The sequence below is a fragment of the Misgurnus anguillicaudatus genome, chromosome 23 (assembly GCF_027580225.2).
Source record: "Misgurnus anguillicaudatus chromosome 23, ASM2758022v2, whole genome shotgun sequence".
Lineage (NCBI taxonomy): Eukaryota > Metazoa > Chordata > Actinopteri > Cypriniformes > Cobitidae > Misgurnus > Misgurnus anguillicaudatus.
In genome coordinates this window covers 18,591,372-18,608,786 of record NC_073359.2, presented here as the reverse complement: position 1 = coordinate 18,608,786, position 17,415 = coordinate 18,591,372, and the positions used below count along the sequence as shown (strand labels likewise).

At 47.5% G+C, this 17,415-nt stretch overlaps 1 protein-coding gene across 1 annotated transcript; it reads left to right on the top strand.

Annotated features, from left to right (window-relative positions):
- Positions 1 to 498: 498 nt before the first annotated feature.
- On the top strand, positions 499 to 11,273 carry LOC129452768 (mast cell protease 1A). Its single transcript, XM_073861454.1, has 6 exons — positions 499 to 653; positions 3,707 to 3,785; positions 4,132 to 4,282; positions 10,277 to 10,424; positions 10,547 to 10,795; positions 10,891 to 11,273. The coding sequence occupies exons 2-6, from the start codon at positions 3,725 to 3,727 to the stop codon at positions 11,044 to 11,046; spliced, it is 765 nt and encodes a 254-aa protein (XP_073717555.1). The 5' UTR covers positions 499 to 653; positions 3,707 to 3,724; the 3' UTR covers positions 11,047 to 11,273.
- The last annotated feature ends 6,142 nt before the right edge of the window (positions 11,274 to 17,415 follow it).

The window sequence follows — 17,415 nt, the reverse complement described above, 5'->3', positions numbered from 1 at the left end:
AGGAGCTATAAGAAGGGTTGTAACAGGGATTAAAAGCATCAACGTTTGATTTCCCTCATTGATTTTAATCTTCAAGATTGAAAGGTTATATTTTACAAAGTTCTTGATAGTTGATAAACTATAAGCTGACATATCCTGTGTGATAACACGTATCACACATGATGCTTTTGGTGAACTGCATATTCTGTGCTCTGGGTGAACAGACTTGTATTGCTTTGTATGTAAACTCTCATCTAGAGTACATGTGCCATTTACAAATAAGCAAAAGTAAGCGTAAGTAAGTAATTTACAAAAAAAAAGCGAATGTAATGCAACATAGTAAGAGTTAGGAGATAACTCAATCATATAAAATGTACCAAACAGTAGGCCTATAAAAATGTGCATTGCTAACTGGGTAGGGGTGCAAGGTATGGGAAATGACATTGATGCAAATGAAAAAACACCATCACCTATAGCAGTACAAGGTGCAATGCAACCTTTATACTCACTATAAAAAAAAGACTAAGAAAGCCACAAAAGTAGTTGTTCTCATATCTTGGTCATCTTTCTTGAAGAGCAGCGGTGAGTGAAGGAAGAGTTGGTCCTGTAGACCGTAGCCGTAGAGAGGAAGGAACACCTGGCATTGCATTTTGGACACACACTGCCTGGATTGGGTAAGATACTGTATGTAATTGTAGGGGTGAGTGGGGCACAAACTAATGCAGGGTTAATTATAACATGATTACTTTACATATTCATACAGGGCTGAGCAATATGTGCTTTTGTTTTTTCCTCTTAGCGTCAGAAGATGATCTCCTGTGAATTTGCGAAAAGTTTTGGTGTTTTGGTTAAGATATTGAACAAAGAGTGTTTTGGAGCCATGGAAGTAAATTTCTTCCTCTTATATTTTTTTTCTGTTTCTGAGTTGGGTGTGTAAATCATCAAATCCAAGCTTATATTACATTAATCTTTTTACCAAAAACATAACACCATTTTGAAACATGTCAGCAACTTCTACCCAGTCTCATCATGTAGATGCGTTTAAATAGCACGAAGTGTAAAAAACGTGCAATACGCCAAATTCTAATTTGGCATGCATGTGATCTTCCCATTCACTTAAACGGTGCATCTTTTTTGTCGTTTTATTTGTTGGTTTCTCATTTTTTTCTGTTTTTTAAACCATTTCCGCTTGGGGTTAGGGTTAGATTTCAGATTTGCTTAAGGAGGTTATTTAATATACAGGTTTCTCCATGTTTTTTTCTATATTTATGCCATGGTCGCTTGGAGTTGGGGTTAGAATTGGGGTTTGGGTTAGGATGTAATTTTTATACAACAAAAAGTTGTTCTAACCCTAAACCCAAGCGAAAATGGTAAAAAGGCAAAAACATTGAGAAACCAATCAATAAAACGACAAAAAAAGATGCACCGTTTAAGTGAATGGGAAAGACTGGCGTATCATATGCACGCCAAAGTGGAATTTGGCGTATGTATTGCACGATTTTTACACTTTGTGCTATTTATTCGCAACTCTGTGAGACTCTCCACTCTTAGAACGAATGTGTTAAAAACAACACTAAACACTAAATGCGTTTTCCCAGAATCCTCCCATCTCTGTGTTATTATTAAAACAACACATGTTTTGTTACTTTTAACACAACTTGTGTGATATTTTTACACAAAATCCACACAAAATAACACATAATGTGTTAAAAATTACACATAATGTGTTAAAAGCTTAACGCACAAAGATGTGTAAATCCTTTCTAAGAGTGTAGTAACTGATAGCTGGGATTGAAAACATTTTTACACAGCGGGTTTGTTGTCACACACAGTGTTACAATGAAGCCTCAGGTATACAATGATAATGAAAACAATGTAAATACTATTCATCAAAATGATAACTGTTAATGCAATATCAGGGGAAATAGCTGACAATTATGATAAAAAAAAATCTATTTATATGCATTAATGCATAATACAAGGATGGTTAGATGAAGGATCGTGGATGGATACATGTGTGGATATCTATAATCCACCTAATAAAAACATCCACCTATAGTATATAGACAGAATTTTATTTATTTTTTGTGTTTATTCAAAATTTTCTAGCAGGTGTTACAACAAACCTTCTGTTTGTTACAATTAACCCCACCTGTGGGGTAAGTTGTATCGTTTGCACTCCTGTCATTTTTGGTGTAATTGTATGATAATGGTAGTTCCCACAAACAAACCTTAACTGTTCATTTGTAGCAGAGATTTGTGTTGATTGTGTAAAAAAAAAAGAAAAATCTAATGTAAATATTTTTTGAATGCTAGAGCCAAAGCCAAAAAGCGTTAAGTTGTGCCCTGCTCTCCCTTATATTTTGTTCAGTACCATTAAAAGAAATGAATAAAATGGAGAAGAGGACTTTTCTTGAACTTCTATGATTTTGTCCCAGCCTGTTTGCTACTCATGGGTAATAAATTATTGAGATTTTATTATTTTGGCATTAATTTATCAACTACAGAATATAGATATTTATTAAGATAACTCTTTGAAGAATTTGAAGTAACTACACTCTTAAAACGAATGTGTTAAAATAATACATCTTGTGCCTCGTGTGTTGTCCTTAATTTAACACATCTCTGTTGTTTTTGGAACAACACAATTTGTGTTGTTTTAACACATCTTGTGTTGTCCCTTTTATTTAACATAAAATACATATGACACATAATGTGTTAAAAACATTACATACTGCAATGTGTTAAAAACAACACGGAATGTGTTAAAAACAACACAGAATGTGTTAAAAACAACACGGAATGTGTTAAATAGTTTTCTGGATGTGTTAATTTTAACACATTGTTTTGTGTTAAACTATTTAACACATTATGGGGCAGATACCCGTACAGGGTTTAGGTTAATCTGCCTTATTAATATTAGGTCATTTAGTTTTTACAAACATATCTTACAAAGACACTACAGGTGTGCATCTTAAGACAAAACAATGTCAACGAAATAGGGTAAAATTCATCAGGACAAGGTTTTAAATTATGGCAGCTCAAACATGCATTTTAGTCTGGGACTAGGAAAAAGCCTGTCTGGGAAACCACCCCATATGTCATTTTTTTTTAGATTTTTTTGTTCAAATAAATAAAAGGGATAACACAAGATATGTTAAAAACAACACAAAATGTGTTGTTTTCCCAAAACTAGCACTGATTTTGTTTTTTTTAACACATCCGTTCTAAGAGTGTCGTGTTTTAAAACACCCGTTTTAAGAGTGTACAATACAGCGTGCGCACGTGAAACTAAACTTTATTTATTTTTTCCTTCATGTCCCCTTAGGGGCTCCGTACTTTAAAACAGGATGCGTTAATTTTTTACAAAATATTGTGTTATGCTTTTAACACATTATGTGTCATTTTGTGTTGGTTTTGTGTTAAAATAAAACACAAGTTGTTTTAAAAGTAACACAAAATGCTATTCCAATAAGATCATTTTATTCTAAACTAGCACTGATTGTGTTGTTTTTAAGAGTGTTGTGACTCGTGCTGGATTATAAGTGAACTGCTGAGAACCTGGTCTTGTTTAAATTTAAAGACGGTGTTATAAGTTTATTATTTATTACAAATAAATTAATTTATAAGAGTAACAATAGTACACATGATCCTTTGTCTGGACTTTTGGACACCACAAATTTGGAGCTCAGACACTCTTACAGTATTTATTACATTGTTTTCTCAGTAAGATCTCATCTTCATCATGATCGTCATCATCACTCTGCTCCTGTTGGGCTCTCTGGTGCCAAACCTGAGCTTCACTGGTAAGATTCATTAAATTTATTCACTTTAATATGAATCATATGAGCTTCAGAAAATGCACCTCTATACACTCTAAGAAAGGATGTGTTAATTTTAATTTTTTATTTAACACATTATGTGTCATTTTGTGTTGAGTTCAAATAAATGAAATGGACAACACAAGATGTGTTAAAACAACACAAATTGTGTTATTCCAAAAAATAGACACAAAATGTGTTATTTTAACACATTCATTTTAAGAGTGTATGAGTGTAACACATTTCCATTTGCAAGACTTAATATCTGATTCATCATCTTTGGCGATGCATTATTCAGATGTTTCTAAGTTGACTGATATTTCTTTCTCAGCCAGTGTCAATGTGCGTATAGTGAATGGCAATGAAGCACCACCTCACTCCAGACCTTACATGGTTTCTGTTCAGAGGAATAGGAAACACGTTTGTGGAGGATTCCTCATTTCTGATCAGTTTGTTATGACTGCTGCACACTGCAGAGATGAGTAAGGTTTTATTTAGTCTGTACTGCAATCATAACAATCATAATCTCATATATATTTAAATGTTCTCATAAATAACTACTCTACAACACTTATTTCAAGAGAATTATGAAATATAAAATTTTCTGAAGTTATTTTGAGTGATTTACTGTTCCCTTTCAGTCGGTCACTACGACGAATTGGGAACCACTTCGCCAGGACCTATCTACTTCGAGAAACCTATAAATCGTCAATGAACTTGGCATGCAGATAATTGCATCTGCCGGCACCGCCCCGCCACACAGGCACTCAACGAGAGGCAGGTGCAGTTATCAAACCAGCCCCTTAGCTTCGAAAGCTGGCAGGTCTATACTGCTCACGAGAAGCTGCTCTCCTTTATCTGGTGGAATAGATCTCTGCGTGCAGTTGGTTGGGCAAAGGCACCACAATGGGGCTCACGAGTGTTTCCTAACTTTTGATCTACGTGTTCGCTTTCACTCTCTTAAGTTGAGTGTGTGCGGTCTCCTCCCTGTGTGCTTCATCAACTTGCACACCTAAAAGAGTGATTTCCCTAAAAGAGCTGCAGTTGAACTTGCATCTTTTAAAGACAGCCGTTCTCTGCTCACGGGCGTTAAGCGTCTTTTTAAAGATGTCTTTTCCCGATGGAGACGGAGGGTGCGTGTTCTGTGTCACTCTCTACATCTGTCGGGCCTCCAGAGGATTCAGTATCTGCCGTAACATCGGAGGGGGGCCGTCACTCTCGGACGTTGATCCGGATCCTCTCCCTCCTTCGGGAAGGGCTGCGGTTCCCGACCTCGACCCTGAGATGATGGCCATGCTCGCTCGGGCTGCGGAGTTGGTCGGGTTGGAGTGGAGAGCTCCTCCCCCTCCCGTACCGTCCCGCCTAGATGATTGGTACTTTGGGGCTGCACGGACTTCACAGTCCTCTCCACCAGTACCATTCTTTCTCGAGGTGCATGATGAGCTGACTCGGCCGTGGAAAACCCCGTTTTCCTCCCAGAACCGTCCGCATCAGCCATCACCCCTCACCACCCTCGATGACGGGGCTGCTTAAGGGTATGCCGGTATCCTGACAGTGGAACGTTCAGTGTAATGCAGCTGTGTCCTGCTGGCGTTTCCAACTAGAAGGACCGTCTGACCCTTCCCTCACAAGCCTGCACACACTCGTCAGCTCTGACGGAGTCTGCGTACCGGGCTTGTGGGTAGGGGGCCTCAGCCTTACATGCCATGGCTTTGTTGCAGGTCCATCAGGCTAAGGCTCTGAAGGTTCTGCACGAGGGAGGTCACAATTTGGCGGTCTTCAAAGACCTTCGAGCGGCTACAGATCTGGCGCTTCGTGCGGCCAAGACAACCGCACAGGCCGTCGGTCGTGCTATGTCCACCCTGGTGGTCCAGGAGCGCCACCTCTGGCTGTGCCTGGCGGACATACGGGATGCTGAAAAAACCCCGCTCCTAAATGCTCCAGTCTCCCAGGCCGGCCTGTTCGGCGAGGCGGTCGAAAACTTTGCACAACAGGTCTCGGCCACCCAGAAGCAGACTGAGGCTCTTGCTAACATCATGCCGCGCCGGAAAAAGCCAACACCTTCCCCCATCGACACCTCGGTCTGCCCCTCGCCAAGGGTGTCCTGCAGCTGCCTCCGTTCCTCATCTCTTCTAGGAAGCGAGGAACCGCCAGAAGCCCGCTAAGCCTGGTGGAAAGCGCAGATCCAAGCGGCCCTGAGACGGGCGACCAGGAGGTGGAGGGGATCGCTCTTCAGGAGATGGTGAATGCACAACCCCCCCCAGAGGAGGACCCGGCAGGGAATCTTTTAAGCCGGCACCCACAAAACCACAAAAAGAGTGAATTCCTCTTCATCCTCCAGGTCTTCAGAGGCAGTCAGGTGTGAGGGATGGGCTCATAACCCTACGTCCTCCCTCTCCTCTCTCGCCAGCGGATGTGCCGAGCGCCCCGGAACATCTTCATCAGAGCCATCCATCAGCGGAGTCGGGTGAGTGCTCCTTTATACAATATTCCTGTCAATGCAGCCCAAGAGAGCGCGTCGTCGAGCACCGCCACTCCGCTTGCCGCGGGTACTTTTATTGTGCCGTTAATTCCCTTCGCCCGGTATCTGGAAGCTTGGCAACAACTTCCCAGTCGGTCGCGTTGGCTTTTACGCACAATCCGTCTCGGCTATGCGATAAAATTCGCCTGGCGACCTCCCAAATATACTAGCATTCGTTTCACTACAGTGAAACCCGCCGATGCGCAAGTACTCTGTGCAGAGATTGCCGTCCTGCTGGCGAAGGACACGATCGAGCCGGTTCCTCCAGCCGAAATGAGGTCAGGGTTTTACAGCCCTTACTTTATCGTACCCAAGAAAAGCGGCAGGTTGCGACCGATCCTGGATCTGGGCGTTTTGAATCGAGCACTTTACAGAATGCCATTCAAAATGCTGACGCAGAAGAGCATATTTCAATGCATTCGCCCACAAGATTGGTTTGCAGCCATCGACCTGAAGGACGCGTACTTTCATGCCTCGATACTTCCCCGACACAGGACGTTTCTCCGCTTTGCGTTCGAGGGACAGGCTTATCAGTACAAAGTCTTACCGTTGGGGCTCTCTCTCTCTCTCCCCGTGTCTTCACGAAAGTCGCGGAGTGGGCTTTAAAACCCCTCAGAGAGAGCGGTGTTCGCATCTTGGCGTATCTTGACGATTGGCTCATTATAGCACAGTCACGTCAAATGCTTTGCACTCACATAGATCGTGTGCTCAAACACCTTGCCCATCTCGGTCTTCAGGTCAATCGGGAAAAGAGCAAACTTTGCCCTACACAGAGGATCTCTTTTCTGGGTATGGAATTGGATTTGGTCAATCTCACAGCACGTCTCATGGAGGCGCGCACTCAGACGATTCTGGCTTGCTTGAATACGTTTACGGGCAAGGCAGCGGTCCCTCTGAAACAATTTCAGAAGCTCCTGGGGCATATGGCAGCAGCTGCAGCTGTGACATCGCTCGGTCTGCTCCATATGAGACCGCTTCAGCATTGGCTTCACGACCGAGCCCTGAGGAGAGCGTGGCTCACCGGCTTTCACCGTATTATAATTACACCGAAATGCCGTCTCACTTTCACCCCGTGGTCAGACCCAGCATTTCTCAGAGCGGGGGTGCCACTGAGACAGGTATCCAGGCATGCCATCGTATGCACAGATGCCTCTATCACGGGGTAGGGAGCCACGTACGGCGAGCTTGCAGCTTCAGGGGTTTGGACATCACCTCAGCTGGAGTCACCTCAGCTAGGAGTCAGAAGAATCTGAGGTCTCTTCGGGCCATTCACATCCCGGGGTCACTCAACACAGCGGCAGATGCGCTTTCGCAACCAGGGCACCCCGGCGAATGGCAAATCCACCCCCAGACAGTTAAGCTGATTTGGAAACATTTCGGCAGAGCACAGATAGATCTGTTTGCATCTCCAGAGACAACCCACTGTCGCCTATTTTATTCACTGAATGAGGGAACACTCGGCGTGGCTGCATTGGCATACAGCTGGCCGAGAGGTCTGCGCAATGAGGCTAACTGGGGGAAATGCGTGTTTGCGCAGACCTCTCGGCATTGTGCAAAGTCAGAGAGGACGAGAAGAGTATTCTTTTACTTGCTCCGTATTGGGGCACCAGGAGTTGGTTTCCAGAGCTCACTCTCCTCGCGACAGCCCCTCCCTGGCGGATTCCCCTGAAGAGGGACCTTCTTTCTCAAGAAGGGGGCACATTATGGCACCCGTGTCCCGATATGTGTAACCTCCATGTGTGGTCTCTGGACGGGGCGCGGAGGTTATAGGTGATTTACCCCAGGCGGTATCTAACACCATTGCTGCAGTGCGAGCACCTTCTACGAGACAGGCATATACGCTGAAATGGAACCTGTTTGTTGAATGGTGTACTTCTCAACGAGAAGACCCCCGGGTATGCTCGATCAGGATTGTGCTTTTATATCTCCAGTGCCGCTTGGAGAAGAGGCTGTGACCATCTACTATTAAAGTAGATATCGCGGCGATATCCGCACATCACGCACCTTTAGACGGTAGATCCGTGGGTCAGCACAATCTGGTCATTAGGTTTTTAAGAGGTGCACGAAGGCTGAATCCTTGGCGCCCTCCCTCTATTCCTCCTTGGGATCTGTCCATGGGGCAGGACGCCCCTTTCGAGCCTCTGTGGACGGTGAGTGTTAAGTTTCTCACTATGAAAACTTTGACGCTCCTCGCATTGGCTTCTATTAAGAGGATAGAGGATCTTCATGCATTTTCGGTCAACGATTCGTGCGTTCAGTTTGGGCCTGCTAAATACAGTGTTTTACTGAGACCCCGGCCGGGCTACGTGCCTAAAGTTCCCACCACTCCTTTCAGAGATCAGGTGGTGAAAGCGCTGCCTTTGGAGGAGGCAGACCCAGCCATGGCTTTGTTATGCCCTGTACGTGCACTACGTGTGTTTGTAGATCGGACTCAAAGCTTTCGAATCTCAGAACAGCTCTTTGTCTGTTACGGTGGTCAGCAGAAAGGGAAAGCTGTCACTAAGCAGAGAATGTCTCATTGGATTGTAGACACAATCGCCCTGGCTTATGAGAAACAAGGGATTGCTTGCCCTTTTGGTTTGAGAGCCCATTCAACCAGAAGCATGGCTTCATCTTGGGCTTTGGCTCGTGGTTCCTCGCTTTCAGACATTTGTAGAGTTGCTGGCTGGGCGACACCTAATACATTCACTAGATTTTACAGTGTTCGTATTGAGCCGGTATCCTCTCGAGTGCTCTCTTCAGATCACTGAGAGCATCTAGGAACGGCTCCTGTGTCGGCTTGGAGCCTTTCTTTTTGGTGCTGCACAACCGCACCATTATGGAAGGCCGTTAAGGCAAAAACATTACAAAAACTGTTTTTTGTCTCCTCCACCGCTTGGTAGCTGATGTTGCGGAGCATCAGCTTTCAGCCTCTCACTAGATGTATCCTTAAGAACCTGGGTGAGGCTAGCGCCCACATTGCACCCCCTAGGGGTTCCTTTGTGACTATTTCCGTGGAAAGTTTCTTGTCTACTACGTTTCCCTTAGCGGAGCTCGCTCCACGCCTCTCTAGTATTACTAAGAGAGTTTATATGATAGACCTCGAGTCTTTAAACAATCACCTTAGTGGTAGAACCCTAGAGGGCACTCTTTCCGGAGCGATCTTAGTTCCACCTGACGAGTTCGCTTCCCAGTTTGCCTAGTTCACTATCAAGGGTTAAGGAACAAGTAGTGACCGGCCTCTGCTCCAACCCCATTTCTGTCTCCCTAAAGAGGAGAGTCAGAGGGTTTACGCAGGCACTGGAAGGATCAGCTTCAGTGACGCTTTGGTAGGGATTCCCAATTCGTTGGTCAGGACGTGACGTCGTAGTGACCGACTGAAAGGGAACGTCTCGATTACATATGTAACCCTCGTTCCCTGAAGGAAGGGAATGGAGACGTCACGTCCCGTCGCCACAGTTTGCTGTTCCACTGCTGATATCGGCCGGACCTTTTCCTTTTGTCCAGCTTTCTTAGCAAAAAATAGCTGACTTGATAACTGCACCTGCCTCCCATCAAACACCCGTGCGGCGGGGCGGCGCCAGCAGACGCAACCATCTGCATGCCAAGCTCATTGGCCTTTTAAAGGTTTCTCGAAGTAGATAGGTCCCCGCGAAGCGGTTCCCAATTCGTCGGTCATGACGTGACGTCTCCGTTCCCTTCCTTCAGGGAACGAGGGTTACATATGTAACCGAGACGTTTTCTATAAATGTAAAGAAGATTGTGAAAATTAAAATCACATTTTGATGCTCCTAATCTCATCATCACATTTTGAGACTTTAGTCTGAATTTCACAGACAGGGTTAAAAATAAAAAATGAATGTCTGAAAAACAACACCATGACTTCTATCCCGAATTAAAACGCTCCCTAAACACTCGCAAAGAAAACCAATAAAGGTTGAATATATTTTTTAATAAGATGTATTTCTTTCCACAGCAACGAGATTCTGACAGTTGTGGCAGGTGCAAATAAATTGAGCATATTGAAAAGAAGTGTCCGCATTAGTGTGAGTAACTATAGCAAGCATCCACAATACAATACCAATCCACGGACACCTGACATGGCCGACCTGATGATTCTGAAGGTAACAAACCTCACTCAATATTGCTATCCAAGCATCACAATACATAATTACAATATAATCACATGTAGTTCTATCTCATCTAACTTCTGTCTACTAAAGATGAATGTGTTGTTGAATTACAGCTGGATAAAAAAGTCAAACTAAACAACAAGATCAACACGATCCCCATACCAACAACACCTGTGAAGATCAGTGTGGGCACTGATTGCAGTGTTGCAGGCTGGGGAGCTTTGGAACTTGGCGGTCCTTCACGTCGAAACCTCAGAGAGGCAAACGTGAAGATTATGGATGACGCAATCTGTGCTCGATGGGGACGGAAATATATAGCTCAAGAGATGATGTGTGTATATGGCCATGGAGGAACCTGTAAGGTAAACAATGACATCTGATTTACAGATTATGTTATGTTTTATTCAAGCCATAAATAGTGATAATAGGCAATTATGTGTGCTTACATTCTTAAAAGGGGGATTCAGGAGGTCCTTTGGTTTGTAACAACATTGCAGTGGGCGTAACATCCTTCGGACTTAACAACAGCTGCAACGATCCTTATCTGAATAATGTTTATATGAAAATTTCTGCATTTCTTCCATGGATCCAGGGCATAGTACCACCTAAATGAATTCCACTTAAGAAAGTGATATAAATGCTTGCTTTAATTTCTTTTATCTTTCCAAACTGTCTTCTTTTAACAACTCATAAAAATTTACAACTGCACTATACTCATCACAAACTATGCTCTATGCATTATGTTTTTGTGGTCGTGCATGTGTTTAATGGTTGAATTTCTGATTTTCTCACAAACTGATATTAAATAAAGCATTGAGCATCAAGCATCAATAAGTTGACGTGTCTCACTGTCATGAAACTAGATTGCAGTTTTATTATCATTTCCTAAAATAAGAACAACATCCTTATCAAAAGGTAATAATAACAACTTTCATGACAAACATGTCAAAAAGTTAAAAAAAATGTATATAAAAAATGATATTTGAAAGATATATATTATATCTTTATGCTGGACTGATTATTTTATTTTATCTATGTTTAATTTATTGGGGTACCCATACCTTTTGGAAGTAGCTCCATTCTCGTACTGTAATGTAAATTTTGGATACGCTTCAAACGTGAATCTTCAAACTAACAGATTGTTCACATTTGTTAATGTGTCCTAGATTACACAAAACGTCTCGGTTACGTATGTAACCCTCGTTCCCTGAAGGAAGGGAACGGAGACGTCACGTCGTGACCGACGAGTTGGGAACCGCTTCGCGGGTGACCTATCTACTTCGAGAACTATCAAAAACGCCAATGAACTTGGCATGCAGGTATTTGCATAATGCCGGCGCCGCCCCGCCAGGTGCGTATATAAGGCGCAGGTGCATAATACCAAATCAGCTATATTATTGCTGAGAAGCCGAGCAACAGTGCCCGGCCTGAAAACAGCAATGGAACAGCAAACTGTGGCGACGGGACGTGACGTCTCCGTTCCCTTCCTTCAGGGAACGAGGGTTACATACGTAACCGAGACGTTCCCTTTCAGTCGGTCACTACGACGTCACGTTGTGACCGACGAATTGGGAATCCCTACCAAAACGCCACTGCAGCTGAACCCTTCCAGTGCCTGCAAAGCCCTCCGCCCTCCACATAAGGGGCGGAACCTAAGGCAAAATGCAGAAGGCCGGTGACTACCTGTTCCTTAACCCACGATAGTGAAGCAGCGAACTGGGGAAGCGTCTAAACTGAGCGGAGCTAGAACACTGCGGAAGCCATCCCCTAAGAAGGTTAATGGATGACAAAAAATATATGAAACAACCGACAGGTTGCTCAAAAAAGTCTCTGAACAATACACGGTATGCCGAGAGATGCAGAGCAGGCTCTGCTAAGGAAAAACGTGGAGGATTAGAACCCCACGGACTATACACACAAATGAACCCCACGTAGGGGACAAATGTGGACGCCTAGCCTACACAGGTTTAAAGAAAATACATCAGTGATAGGTTGACAGCGGATGCTCCGCAACACCAGCTATCAGGGCGGTGGAGGAGAGGCAAAAACAGTTTTTTAGACGTTTTTGCCCCGATGGCCTTCCATATTGGTGCAAATGTACAGCACCAAAATAGAGGCTCCAAGCCGACACACGAGCCGACCCTCGGCATTCTTAACTAGTTAGTAGAAAGAACCCGAGTGGAAACCGGTTCGACACGAACACTATAGAATCTTGTGAACGTATTAGGTGTCGCCCAGCCTGCAGCTCTACAAATATCTGTTAGCGAGGAACCGCGAGCCAGTGCCCAAGATGATGCCACACTGCGTGTAGAGTGAGCAGGTAAATTAAATGGACAAGGCACATTCTGCTTTTGATATGCAAGGGCTATAGTATCCACAATCCAATGGGACATCCTCTGCTTGGTGACAGCTTTTCCTTTCTGCTGACCACCGTAACAAACAAAGAGCTGATCTGAGGTCCTAAAACTTTGCGTCCTGTCTGTAGTGCACGAACAGGGCATAATAAAGCCATGGCTGGGTCTGCCTCCTCCAAAGGCAGCGCTTGGAGGTTCACCACTTGATTTCTGAAAGGAGTGGTGGGAACTTTGGGCACAAAGCCGGGACGGGGTCTCAGTGTTACGCTGCCGGCCCGAACTGAAGGCACGAATCATCGACCGAAAAATGCATGAATATCCCCTATCCTCTTAACAGAAGCCAAAGCAAGGAGAGTTAATGTTTTCATAGTAAGAAATGTAACACTCACACTATGCAGAGGCTCAAATGGGGCTTCCTGGAGTGATTTCAGCACCAAGGACAGGTCCCAAGGAGGAATAGAGGGAGGACGCGAAGGATTCAGTCTTCGAGCGCCTCTGAGAAATCTAATGACCAGGTCGTGCTGACCCACTGTTCTACCGTTTACGGGTGAATGATGAGCTGATATCGCAGCGATATCGACCTTAATAGTGGATGGTGACAGCCTATTCTCCAAACGACGCTGGAGATGTAAAAGCACAACACTAATCGGGCATTCTCGGGGGTTTTCACTTTGGGAAGAACACCAGTCGACAAACAGGTTCCATTTAAGCGCGTAAGCCTGTCTCGTAGACGGCGCTCGCGCAGCAGCAATAGTGTTAGATACCTCTTGCGGTAAATCACTCATATCCTCCGTGCCCCGTCCAGAGACCACACATGGAGGTTCCACAGGTCGGGGCGCGGGTGCCATAATGTGCCCTCTTGTTGAGAAAGAAGGTCCTTCCTCAGGGGAATCTTCCACGGAGGGGCTGTCGCGAGGAGAGAGAGTTCTGGAAACCAACTCCTGGTTGTCCAATACGGTGCCACCAACAGCACGCTCTCCTCGTCCTCCCGGATTTTGCATAAGGTTTGCGCAATGAGGCTCACCGGAGGGAACGCGTATTTGCGCATGTTTCGCGGCCAGCTGTGTGCCAATGCATCCACGCCGAGCGAGTCGTCGGCTAGTGAATAGAACAGGCGACAGTGGGTCGTCTCTGGGGAAGCAAACAGATCTATCTGCGCTTTGCCGAAACGTCTCCAAATCTGCTGAACCGCAATGGGGTGGAGTCGCCATTCGCCGGGACGCGCAGCCCGAGAGAGCGCATCTGCCTCTACATTGAGCGTGCCTGGAATGTAAATGGCACGAAGAGACCTCAAATTCTTCTGACTCCAAGTGAGGAGGTGACGGGCGAGATGCGACAGGTGACGCGAGCGTAAACCGCCTTGACGATTGATTTACGCCACGGTCGCAGTGTTGTCTGTGCGAACTAATACGTCTTTGCCCCATAACTCGTTGCTGAAACGGACGAGCGCAAGATATACAGCCCACATTTCCCGGCAGTTTATGTGCCAATGCAGCTGGGGTGTCGTCCAGACCCCCGAAGCCGCAAGCCCTTCGTAAGTGGCCCCCCACCCCGTGTCTGAAGCATCTGTGCATACTATCGCATGCCTGGAGACCTGTCTCAGAGGCACACCGGCTCGAAGAAACGCACGGTCTAACCACGGAGTGAAAGTGCGACGACACGCAGGTGTAATGATAACACGGTTAATGCCGCGCAGCTACGCTCTCCTCGGGACTCGATCCTGAAGCCAATGCTGAAGCGGTCGCATATTAAGCAGTCCGAGCGGAGTTACAGCTGCGGCTGCTGCCATATGCCCCAGGAGCTTCTGAAATTGTTTCAGCGGGACCGCGCTCTTGCTCTTGAATGTATTCAGGCAAGTCAGAATCGACCGTACACGCGCTTCTGTTAGACGAGCTGTCAAATCGATCGAGTCCAGTTCCATACCGAGAAAAGAGATTCTCTGCACGGGGCAAAGCTTGCTCTTTTCCCAGTTGACCCGAAGACCCAAACGAGCGAGGTGTTTTAAAGTTAAATCTCTGTGATCGCACAGCGTCTGACGTGTTTGAGCTATTATTAGCCAATCGTCCAGATACGCGAAAATGTGCACACCTTTCTTTCTCAGGGGTTTTAAAGCCCCCTCCACTACTTTGGTGAATACACGGGGCGACAGAGAGAGCCCGAATGGGAGGACTTTGTACTGGTATGCTCGCCCCTCGAACGCAAAGCGGAGAAACGGCCGGGGGAGAATCGATACGTGAAAGTACGCGTCCTTCAGGTCGATAGATGCAAACCAATCGTTTGGACGAATGCATGGAAATATGCGTTTGGGCGTCAGCATTTTGAACGGCATTCTGTGAAGTGCACGGTTCAGCGAACGCAGGTCCAGGATCGGTCGCAAGCCGCCGCTTTTCTTGGGTACAATAAAGTAAGGGCTGTAAAACCCCGACCTCATCTCGGCTGGAGGGACCGGCTCGATCGCGGCTTTCGCTAATAAGACCGCGATCTCCGCACGGAGGACGTGCGCATCGGCAGCTCTCACCGCAGTGAAGCGAACACCAGAGAATTTGGGGGACGCCGGGCAAATTGGATCACATAGCCGAGACGAATCGTGCGTAAAAGCCAACGCGACGGGCTGGGAAGCTGTTCCCACGCCCCCAGATACCGTGCGAGGGGGACTAAAGGCACGATCTGTGTACCCGCGGCGGGCGCAACGGAGGTGATCGCCGGTGCGTGCGTAACGGCCGCACCGACAGCAGTGTTGTATGTGATAACACTCACCTGAGTCCGTAGCTGGGTGGGTGAGTAAGGGAGGCTCTGCTGAAGACACCTCACACCACTCGATGCACCCTCTGGCGAGGGAGGAGGAAGACAATGGGTTATGAGCCCGTAACTGTCTCCTACCGCCTGAGAAGTTGGAGAGCGCGGTGGGGTTATGAGCCCGTGCGTCGCTCTCATTCTCCTCTGATGAGTCGGAGAACGAGGGGGGGTTATGAGCCCGCTCGTGTCTCCGGCGCTCATCTGAAGACCTAAAGATGGAAGTGGAATTCGCTCTTTTTGTGAAATTGTGGGTGCCGACTGAAAAGTCGGCGGAACAGTAAAATGAAACAAAAGATTCCCCAATTGGCCCTCCTCCGGTGGGGGGAGTGGTGCCTTCACCATCTCCCGAAGAGCGATCCCCTCCATCTCTAGGTCGCCCGTCTCAGGGCCGCTTCGATCTCCTCTTTCCACCCTTCGAAGCGGGCTGAGCGGGCGGGGCGGGCGGGGCGGGCTGCTGACGACCGGTTCCTCGCTTCTTAGAAGAGCCCCGGGGAGGAACGGAGGCGGCCGCCGCAGGACGCCCTCGGCGAGGAGCAGGCTGAGGAGCCGACGTGGACGGGGCAGGCGCAGGACGCTTCCGACGTGGCATGATCTGAGCGATGGCCTCAGTCTGCTTCTTGGCCGCGGAGAATTGCTGGGCAAACTCCTCGACCGTCTCGCCTAACAGGCCGGTCTGGGAAACCGGAGCATTCAGGAGCCGGGTTTTATCGGCGTCCTTCATGTCCGCCAGACACAGCCAGAGATGGCGTTCCTGGACTACCAGGGTAGACATCACACGCCCGATGGCGCGTGCGGTGACCTTGGTCGCACGAAGCGCCAGATCCGTAGCCGCACGCAGTTCAGAGAACTCCGCCGAGTCGTGACCTCCCACGTGCAGGTCCCTCAGAGCCTTAGCCTGGTGAACCTGCAGCAATGCCATGGCATGCAGGGCAGAGGCTGCCTCCCCACAAGCCTTGTAAGCAGCACCGGTCAGCGCCGATGAATGCTTACAGGCCCGTGAGGGGAGAGTAGGTTGGTCCCGCCAGGAGGAAGCGACACCGGCCGGACACAACTGCATCGCGACCGGGCGCTCCACTGACGGGATACCAGTGTACCCATTGGCATCTCCACCCTCGAGAGAGGTGAGAGGTGAAGGCTGATACGGCCGGTTCCGGGCGGAAAACGGGGTTTTCCACGACCGCGTCAGCTCTTTATGCACCTCGGGGAAGAAGGGCCCCGGGGGCGAGGACTGAGAAGCCCTGGCACCCCCGAAGAACCAATCATCGAGGCGGGACGGTTCGGGTGGGGGAGGTTCAGTCCACTCCAAGCTGACCGCCTCCGCCGCCCGAGCGAGCATGGCTGCCATCTCGGGGTCGAACGCGGAACCCGCAACCTGGCCCGAAGGCGGGAGCGGATCCGGATCAACGTCCGAGGCTGACAACCCCCCCTCCGACGTTACGGTGGACATCGCGTTGGGTGGAGGCTCGACAGAGCGCGAGGACACCGTAGAACATGGGCCGCTCGTCTCCATCGGGACCTCCGCTGGCAACGGATCAGGGCGCTGGGAGCTACTGAACGAACCAGCAGACCGACCCAGCACCGTTATACGGAGGTCATCCTTCGCAAGTCTGGTAGCTGCGCCCTTAGCAGCACCAGACTGGGAAGGCGGGGGCCGTTGCCGGAGGAACGACACCCGTCTCCGCAAATCCGCCATAGTCATGCCCTCGCAGACGGGGCATGAGCTATCACGCAACGCTGCCTCTGCGTGCTGGAGCCCCAGACACGAAAGACAACGCTTGTGGCCATCCTGGGGGGCGATGAAAACACCGCATCCAGAAACGAAGCACGGACGG